Source organism: Gasterosteus aculeatus, chromosome 16 (assembly GCF_964276395.1).
Source record: "Gasterosteus aculeatus chromosome 16, fGasAcu3.hap1.1, whole genome shotgun sequence".
NCBI lineage: Eukaryota > Metazoa > Chordata > Actinopteri > Perciformes > Gasterosteidae > Gasterosteus > Gasterosteus aculeatus.
This window is the reverse complement of record NC_135704.1, coordinates 10177675-10187747: the sequence shown is the minus strand read 5'-3', so window position 1 is coordinate 10187747 and position 10073 is coordinate 10177675. Positions and strand designations below refer to the sequence as shown.

General features: G+C 44.6%; 2 protein-coding genes across 4 annotated transcripts; both read right to left on the bottom strand.

The window, feature by feature from the left end:
- Window positions 1-271: 271 nt before the first annotated feature.
- Window positions 272-5081, bottom strand: prkra (protein kinase, interferon-inducible double stranded RNA dependent activator). 2 transcript variants are annotated; one of them, XM_040202583.2, is made up of 8 exons: window positions 4775-5081; window positions 3623-3798; window positions 3032-3113; window positions 2263-2338; window positions 1957-2074; window positions 1757-1851; window positions 1471-1633; window positions 272-1140 (listed from the first exon to the last, which is right to left on the bottom strand). In XM_040202583.2, exons 1-8 carry the CDS (start codon window positions 4813-4815, stop codon window positions 983-985), a joined length of 909 nt encoding a protein of 302 aa, XP_040058517.2. In that variant the 5' UTR covers window positions 4816-5081; the 3' UTR covers window positions 272-982. The 2 variants fall into 2 exon arrangements, with proteins under 2 accessions (XP_040058517.2, XP_077946551.1); XM_078090425.1 differs by having other exon boundaries at window positions 3623-3821; window positions 4775-5019.
- Window positions 5082-5209: 128 nt separating this feature from the next.
- casp10 (caspase 10, apoptosis-related cysteine peptidase) lies at window positions 5210-9906 on the bottom strand. Of its 2 annotated transcripts, none has more exons than XM_040200581.2 (11): window positions 9644-9906; window positions 9083-9515; window positions 8376-8481; window positions 8019-8154; window positions 7660-7733; window positions 7462-7510; window positions 7077-7142; window positions 6889-6980; window positions 6619-6736; window positions 6033-6531; window positions 5210-5934 (listed from the first exon to the last, which is right to left on the bottom strand). In XM_040200581.2, the coding sequence occupies exons 2-11, from the start codon at window positions 9352-9354 to the stop codon at window positions 5772-5774; spliced, it is 1575 nt and encodes a 524-aa protein (XP_040056515.2). In that variant the 5' UTR covers window positions 9355-9515; window positions 9644-9906; the 3' UTR covers window positions 5210-5771.
- Between the last annotated feature and the right edge of the window lie 167 nt (window positions 9907-10073).

Here is a 10073-nt window from a genome sequence, read left to right as displayed (position 1 = left end):
TTGACTTCGAGGTTGAGTCATCTGCATGGATGAATCTGATGTGAATGTAGGCGACGGATGCAAACCTAATTTATACAAAAATAGTTCCTGTTTTAAGCGTCATTGTTTAGGAATAAACCAGCTGCTTGGCTCTAGATACTAGAACAACAATAACGTTTGCACAATAAACGTGTGCCTTCTTGTCTGTTAATCAGGCGCACAGGCCCTGAGGTAACGGCCTCAGACTGACGGTCGTCCTCTCGCTCAACGACCAGACAGAAACCGACACTTGTTGACATTTAGTGTTTGGTTTATTTTCTGGATTCACACACGTTGCTGCTCTGCACCAATGAATGTAGTCTGTAAGCGCATTAAACTGGAGATCGCACACTGACTGACAGTTGGACAAATGGGGGGAGGGGGCACTAATTACACCTAACTGGACCAAAATGCAGACCATCCTTTTAACAATTTAACAGTTCGCCTTTTCATGTGACTTAAGAGAAAGGCAGATGTCAGAAGTAGAAGTTTAAAATATTCTATTGGCGCAAGACAGCTCAATATAATGATACAGGGTGTAGGGGGGGGGGTCAAAACATTTAATTAAGAGAACTTTAACCTGAAAACTTCAACTTCAACAGCATCCTGACTGGAAAGGGAGGGGGGGGCAGGTCCCTTAAAGCAAGACAACAAATACTAAATAAACCCTATTATGAAAAAATGCAACGTGGAAGTGCTTCATGTTATTCACCGCTGCATGCTCATTTACACATGTGCATTTCCTTAAATATCCCCGGTTGGACACGACCTGAAGACAACGTCTCGTCCCTCTATGATTCTTGACATTGGGGAGGTTGGTCAGCTCTCTACGGTGTGCGTACACTTATCATGGACCATGACCTGCTGTGTGACACACCTACTTATAAAAATATACCATGACTGTACAGCGTCCACTGGCGGGCGGACTAGCAGGAGGTCCACGGCCGCGCGGAGGGTGGAGGTTTCACTTGGTGGTGGCCATGAGCTTGACGTACTGCAGGGCGCTGTGCGCAGCGTCGTTGTGAGCGTTGCTGCAGGAGATGCCGGTGCCGTGGCACACGGTCACCGGGGAGGTGGACAGCTCCGCCAGGCACTGGTACTGGCCGTTCACCGTCAGCTCGTCTGCAAAGCACCGCGAGTGAGTGTTACTGTTTGTAGTTTTATCCTAATGATACCAGCCTGTGTTTACTGTTTACTCTCCCACAGAGAGATGCAATAAATTACTGCTAATGCAACAAACTATTAGACATAATTTAGAGTATTTATAGCTGCTGTTATTAATTCCTCACATTGAGAGATAATCTAATTTGCATTGTCGACTGTGGTTTTTCTATGAATTAATCTATTGCGTATCGGAGCCCGTATAACACTTCTCTTGACCCAGGTGAGAGAAGCAAAGCGCCCTGTATCCTAGTAACCGGAGCAACGCTAATGTTGAGTGTGATTTCCTACCGATGTCGAAGTATGTGACCTCAAAGCCCTGCTCCTTGGACAGCTCCAACATCATCTGAATGTAATCCGTGTTGGGGATGCTCAGCGGGTTTCTTCTCAGTAGACCGATGGTCTCCGCCGTCGAGCTCCTTAGGTTCTCGAATCGGACGCTCGGTTTGGGCGTCTGCATAATGAAACGTGAGGCAGAAACTGTACGTTGAAACACTTAACTGAAAAAAGGGACGTGCTGGGAGATGCTGCAGCTGCCTCCGCTGGTCGCTGGAAGAGTTAGCTGTATTCAACCTACCCACGTGATTTCAGAGCAGCCCGACAGACTCTGAAGTTTTGACACCATTTTCTCCGCGGCGGCCTTTTTCGCCGCCTTTTTTGAATTTCCCGCAGCTGTCAAAAAAGCATGAGGCCAGAGATTAGGAAGAGGGTGCACAGCGGCACAAGGCTGCCGTCACTTTGAAGGGTTTTACACCAATGTCTGAAAAGCAGCCGTACCTTTCTCCGACAGGGACTCCATTCTACAAGTAACGGTGAACTCTCTCTTGTGCGGCGGACCAGCCTCCATTAAAACTGTGTATTCAGGGAGGCGCCATCCCCTCTGCAACGCCAACTCCTGCAAGGAAAAGTAAGAAAAAGTATCGACGATTAGGAGCAAGAACGTGTTTCACAATACCGGTCGTGCATATAATAAAGGACTTATAGTAAACACACACAGTGTCTAAATTGTGGAAGGAAATACTTTCATCAGGCTTTCCGTGCTTTGTTCTTTGTTCTTTAATCTGAAAATAAATATCGACACACCTGCAGTATCCCCACGGAGTTGGGCTGGTTTGTTTCTGCTACGACGCCGTTACTTTCCGAATTCACAGGAACGCTCCTGTTGAGAATGACATCAGAGCCGTCATCAACCACCACCTCTCAAAAATCTCCTCCGTGCAACGCTAAAAACCTAACAGGAGACGAGGTTCAAGAACTTAAGTTATTGCCGCACCTAATGACCTGTTTTATTAGCAAATAATGTGCGGATTACTCCTCTGAGAAACGGGTAGAAAATACTGTGATGATCCTTTAACAAAGGCGCAAGAGGATACATTCAAATAGTGGAATATCCATCCATCCATTGTCAAACTGCTTATCCTGCACACAGGGTCACGGGGGGGCTGGAGTCCATCCCAGCCAACTTCGGGCGATAGACAGGGTACATCCTGGACTGGTCGCCAGCCAATCGCAGGACTAACACAGAGACATACAACCATTCACACTCACATTCACACATCTACGGGAAATTTAGAGTCCCCAATTAACCTGATCCCCAGAGCACGTCTTTGGACTGTGGGAGGAAGCCGGAGAACCCGGAGAGAACCCACGCAGACACGGGGAGAACATGCAGACTCCACACAGAAAGGCCACTGGGCGGAGTCGAACCCAGGACCTTCTTGCTGTGAGGCGACAGTGCTAACCACCACGCCACCGTGCCGCCCTATAGTGGAATATACACAGTTCAAAAATAAATATATATGAAAAAGGCAAACTATTAAACGGTTATAATGGTGATGTAGGAGCTACTCACGCTTTGCTGTAGTCTATATGGAGAATACTCAGGGCGGCTTCTGCCGCCTGGTGTTTAGCAGCCTTTTTACTCGGACCTTGACCTGAAGAAAATACAATCACACACACAAAATGACAGACTTCATGTAAATTGTAATACATTAAAAAGCCACTTAACCACTAACAGGGACTAGAAATTGTGAATTCTGGAAAATAAAGGTTAACCCTGAATGCTAAAGGACAGATATAATAATAATAATAATAATAATACAGAGACCTATCTGTCCCCTTTCAGGAGCACATTGTTTGAAAATAGCAAATGTAAAGACTTTTTTTTTTTTTGTCACCTTAACACTCACAGCTTTGCAAACGCTTCTCATCTCCTTCTCTGGACCTGCACTGTTCTACCCTGAGCAGAGACACCTTGGTTCAAAAACAAGGCATATAGAGCAGATATTCAAGAGGACTCTGCAGCAACAGACGCCGAAGCAGAAGTGATAAATGATGCGCTGCTCTTTCTAAATCATCCACGCATGTCTTTTTCAAGCCCCATAAAAAGGCTTCAGCCCGACGGGCAGCTGTCGGCGCGGCACGAGGCGGGAAAGTAATTCACCTGAGCAGTCGACGTCTCCGATCCTCACGCTGAAGACAAAGTGCGGTTGGTGAGCTTCTCCTTCAGCCTTCTCCATCACATACACGGGGAGGTTGCCGCTTTTGGTGCCGTACTCATGCAGGATTTGTATCGGCGTCTTCCTGGGGTTCGTCCTCTGCGACTCGTGTGAGCTCAAGCTGCGTCGAACAAGAACCGTGAACTGAGAATGAATCCACCGGGAGGCAAAGAAATCGGTGGAGTTTACAGACCCGGTATAAAGAACGCAAATAGTAAGACCAGTTTGAAGGATTCTTCCAAAGATAATAACGGTTGTATTAAGAGCCGCTCGAGGCTGCTGAGAAACAAACAAACACTCTCAGTCCTCCTGCACATGTTGGGTAGTGATGCGGATGCTGGTTTTTGTGGTGCTCTGATGACGCACTAAGTCTATAAGCGCTAAAAAAACAAAACGTTGAAGGAGCGAGAACACGTTCAATCATTCATCCACCTCTGAAACATAATAATGTCGACTGGAAATTAAATGTGTTTGATCAGATGGAACTGACACCGGAAATAATCATGATCATAATTCTAATGTGGCTATTTAATTCAAAATAATCATCGCCTTCTACCCTCATTTCATACTGCAGCGATGCTTTTTTCAATGAACACATGGATACCAAGTGTGTGACGTTACACACCTTTGCGTGCATCTAAGAGAGCGTGAGTTCATATCACCGGAGGAAGTCTTTCTGCAACACCAGTCACTTTAAAATAATGAACAACAAGCATAAAACGTAGAGTATAAATTCTGAAATAAAAGCAATGAGATATTAAGGAAGGAGAGGAAAGGACTAAGGGACGCGGAATACGAAGGACTCTTGTCTACGGGAGAAGTGGAGAACAACAGACAACACAAACGCATTGAACACACCGAGGTGTGTGTTTTTTGGGGGGTGACGTACTTTCCTCCTGTCAATCAACTACATTAAAGCCACATTGGATGTGATGCTAGAAGGAGCCTCGGTGGCTCCGCTCGAGCAGGAATGCGACGTACACGACACGTATGATGTGTTGTGTTATGGCATCGTCATTATGTCAGCCTAGTAAATGCTGCCAACGTGTGCTGGTACACTGAAACACGGAGGTTACATTAATAATAAATCGACAAACCTCGTGTCCGCGGAGGCTGGTTGAAATCCTTCTTGAGACATTTTGTGTCGTTTCGCTTGCGGGCTGATTAAATATTAACGTTATACTGCGTATTTTTCTCGGGCAGCAGCTGAATCCGTTAGTCTCGGCATCTAGTTTTGTTTTTATGACGTAAATGCAGTGGGATAAATACGCTAACAATTCTTCATCGCAATCGGGCCGGGAAAAAACACAACAGGATTTTACGTCATATCAACATCCGGGTCACGACCGGGTCATCTCCGTCGATGTGGCGTCGATCGCCCCCTGCTGGCGGGGCTGCGCAGCGTCTCCCGCAGATTCACAGCGGCTCGGGGATCATTTGTTTAAAACCCGATCTCAATGTAAAAAAATGTATTGTTGAAGAGGATGGCTACTTGCACAGCTGGATGAAATGTATTCATAAAATAGCTGTAGTTTAGCCAGAAAATATGTTTTATTTTGGTTGAGGGGCCGCCGATGAGACATGTGTGGATATGCACGTACTAAACATTTCGTACGTCTGAACGTGGATGTTTCTGCATAGAGGTCACCGTAGGCCCCGTGCCGCCACATTTTCAGCTTTGGCACAACATCTTTGGCATTATGGACGTTACAAGCTGAGCCCGTCACTGGAGGAGCTGCAGTGAAGAAGGCCGAACTTACAAACACGTTTACAATCAAATCAAGGAGAAATAACAAAATAGTTTCACAATGGCAGCGTATATAAAATCTATTGCATCATCGATAGAAAAGTGCTGTATTTAACTTTATGTTTCTAATGTGTGGCAGCTGTTATACAATTATATTTTTCGACAGAGTAAACAATAATATCATATTCATACATATTCATATTAAAAGCACATTTAAAATAATGAGATAGGATGAATGGGATTTTGGCTTTTGCACTTACAGCTGTGATCAATGTGAATGATCAACTCAAACCAGAAGTTCAACATAAAAACTGAATAGAGGAAATCTGTGTTTCGGGTGTTTGTCATCAGTGCGACAGGCTTGGCGGGAGGCCTTTGGGGATCGGAAAGACCACTTTCCTCCTGAGGGAGAAGGCTGGTTGAGGCATCTGCTTTTTGACACCGACTTCATCGGTCTTCTTGGCAACATCTGCATTCACTAGTGTCATGATAGACACAAGGTCACAGCCTCTGGAAGAAAAAAGCTATTGTGAGCAATAAAAAACTAAGAAAAGATGTTCTCTCATCTGAAACTGTAACATATCAAGTTATTAAAATCGCTCTCTTACTTTGGCACCATTTGGACGAGGTTTTGGCACAATGACTCAATAAACCACGAGCCATTTTTCCTGTGTCTGTAAGAGACAAACGAAGGGACGGTGGACATTCCAAGCAGAAAGTCTGCTTCGGACGGGATGGCATCACTAGCTTTAAAAGCATCGCTGCAAACAGCACTATCTTCTGGACCGTCAGGAACAACGTTGACCGCCTTCTGCTCGCCGGTGCCCTGGCAGGCCTGGATAAAAAACAGCTTGGGTTTCCCTGCCAAGGAGGCGCAGTTTAACCCGTTGAAAGGTTCCTTCAGCTCCTTGATGGCCACGGTGTGGCCGTCCACGCCGTAGACACATCCCTCGTCGCCGTGGCTGAGGACGCAGCACACTAGACAGTCCGCCTGGCCGTGGTTTCTGCTGGCGAGCTCCCGCAACGCAGTCAGCATCTGCTCGCCCTCGCAGTCGTGCTTTACCTCCACCTCAAAGCCGAGCCACGCAAACACTTTGTGCAGGCGCTCTGGGGGGGGACACACACACGGTACAAGTTGAACACAAGCATAAAGCCACGGGGGCAACAGTTTGCACAAATGACCTTCATGCTGACCTTCGTCCTTCATGGTCCCTTCCCGGTTTTGGTAATTTTTGGATTTAGTGAAGTCGAAGTTGTTAACTATCAAGCAGATCCCCCTCTTTGCTGAAGTCATGGGATAAGTTCCCAAAACCTACGGAGGTGTATGTGCGTAAGCCAAGACGGAATTCAACATTTGTATTTTTATACAATCGTGACATTTTTAGCCACATGTAGTGGTTTAAACAGTAGCTCTGCCTGCTTTTTTACGGCACACAAGGTTAAATAATAAACCATCAAACACACCTCAGTGTTTGTGTCTGACGGCTGGGAAGTCGGTGGTTCAGAGCAGGACATGTTTTTTGGGGGCGGCATTGTTTCCACAACCTCTATCTTCACTATGGGAGAGAAGAAAACCAGGCAAAAATATTACATTTGAATAATGCAAATGTCTGACAAGCTATTTTATCACTGCCCGACACAGACATACTTACAATGACCGCTCAGTCCAAGCGAGAGGGCCGCACAGTCGCCTCCACCATTAAACCCACTTGGTGAATCTAAAAAAAAAACAGGATACACACGGCAATTAATGGGTTTCAATTGTGACACAACAAATGGAACACAAGCCTGAAAAAGGAACAAAATGTATACACAAAAGGTGCAATTTTTGCTAGTATTATGATTAGAAAGAGTAAGAAATAAACAATCACAATTTTTAAGTACATATTCCAATCTGAGTTTATTATACATACAAATAATATACATAAAAATATATACATAAAAAATGTATATTTCAGTTCAAAAAACGCTTATATTTAAAGAGGTGTACTTTAAATACAGATGTACCACAACGTTGTGTTTGAAACCTAATTTTACCTTGCATTTCAAACAAGCCGGCCCCCTCTGCACCTAAAGATTGAGGGACCTTACGACCAACACAGAAAACACAGAGGTTGAAGCGTTGGGCAGACAGAACAATCTGCCAGTAACGCAACGTTTGTGACTCCATGTTACTGTGGCAATAACTTTATGATATAAACTCAGAGGGATTCAAAACATTATCAAAGAGCGTACCTGGTTTGGTGCATTAGGGGCCGACAGAGACCCTTGTCGACCTGATTCTTGAGTTGCAGGACTGGTGGGAGTTTCTGATGTTAGAAATGACATCAGCAAACCAAGAGCAAATAGTTAAATCAGCTGTAGGTGAAATATGAAATATATGCAGCAGTTACAGCATCACGGTGCTCATCGGCCTCTGGACGTGTGTGTGAACGTCTAAACGTTGTGGGGACGTGAATATGTTCACACACTCACGTTGTGAGGACTCCACAGTCCCCACAAAGTAAATGATCATGTTTTAGAGTTACTGCTTTGTTGAATTCTGAACTAAAGTCTTTTACAAGTGGCATCTGCATTGGAATTTATTTACTTACCCTGCTGTGCTTTTAACTGGTTGATTTTGTCTTTCAACATGGGACAGACTTTGGAAATGAGGATCTCCAGTAAATGTAGGTTATGTTCATTCATGAGGTCTTTGTGCTCCATCTCAAGCCAGATTTCCAGTGTAGACTGAAAATTAAGGAGATTTACATTCATTTTACCAGGAGATCCATACTTCCTTCCATTCCTAAGATGTAGTACATCACATATATTAAATAAAATATCCTTTTCAAATGCAGTTTTAGTTCAAGAGTAAATAGGAATGTCATTAAAAATGTTTTTTAAGTTTATGACTTTGGATGTTTGTCTCAACATGATATAACTGATGAGGTTCAAACATTGACACTCACGACATTTTCTTCCAGTTTTCTACGTGGGAGATAGCTGTGTAACAAGAACTTCATGTCTTTCAAGTCATCGGCAGTAAGCTCCTCAGAGAGGTTGTAAAGCATCTTCCTGGAAATACAGGTAAAACGATTCATGTAGGTGAGTAAGTAAGAGGTAAGTACATTAACTTTTCAATTCGTTGAATCATAAAAGTATCATGACTGACACCTTCGGGGTCAAATGAGGTTCAGTAAGATTTGGAGGGTGTCAATTTATATTCAGATATATCAGGAATAGTGTTGTGTGCTAAACAAGTAAACATGTAAAAGAAAACTGTTAAAAATGTACATTTGTGAGTCTGTAGAAAAGATATCGGAATGTTGTAAAAAAAAGAAGTAAATTGTGTGTTTTTTAAATATACAGTCAGGTTACACAAGGACTAGAATTCAAAGAGAAAACGTCCTCGTGTACATTATAGTACGGATTAAATGCAGAGAACTGTGTGTGAAATTCAAACATCCCACAGTGAAGTGGAAAAGGGCAAGCTCATATTTTGGTTGCAAGTACAGTCATGGCCAAAATTCCTGCTTACATCTTAACAGTATGTGTAATATCTGTGCTGTCAATCACACTTCTCCCAGCTCACAACTATTTCAATTCAGCGTTTGCCTATGGAACAAACAATGCTCGGATTTTCACTTTAAAATAGAGAGAAAACGTAGGAGTTCACCTGTACGGGGAGATGAGGCTCGAAGGTTCGGCAGGGAGGTCGACGTCACGTGTCAGTCGGACGCGTTGGATGATGATGAGGAGCTCGGTCAGCAGATGTGGCTGCTCAGCAGACAGGAAGCCCTGATCCCGCAGACGAGAGAAGAGCCCGCTGGCCGACTCCACCGAGCTCAGGTTTCGGCCCAGGATGTCGGTGCAGAGGAATGCTAAAGCTTTTACCTCATCCCCGCTGAGGGCCTTCCCTATATCGAAGAGGAGCTTCTGGAAATGCATTTTTGTGGCCTTAAAAAAAAAAAAATTGCTTCACTCCGATGGTGTAGTTCCTGTCTTCAGTTATTTGGCCTGATAATGAACATCACGTGGCAAGTTTCAGGCATTTCTCCTTACAGATGTTGACAGCACTGTTTGTTAGCCAATGTCACAAGTGCTCCCACCTATGCGTGTTTGAGAGAGAAAAGCTTAGTGAGGGAAAAGGCTTTATGAGCCTTTAGAAAAAAACAATAACACGCGGTTAGATTTCAGCTGGATTTAACTATGAAACCAGACCAGAAGCGCGGGTTACCTGTGTGGAGGTGAGTTTTCAGCGGGTCCCTCTAACTACCGAACAGGACAGATGTGGTCCCTTCCCCACATACTCGCGGTATGAAACCTACAGACTTCCGGGTTATTCATATAAGAGGTGTAAAATCAACGCGTTGACGATGACGTTGCAGTTCGGTTTTCTTCAAAACAACTACGGGAAACTCGGAAGTGCAAAGAGAAAGTGAAAGAGAGAACGTGCGCGAGGGGGACGTCTCCGCGCGTAATTGCGTTGGAGGCGCACATGACTTTTTTTTGGCGGGGCGGGGTAGCGGGGGGAATCTCTCCAGGAAGTGAAACTGGGGTGTGTGTGTGTGTGTGTGTGTGTGTGTGTGTGTGTGTGTGTGTGTGTGTGTGTGTGTGTGTGTGTGTGTGAGCCAAACCGGTCCACACTGAAATATTGACGCGCCTCC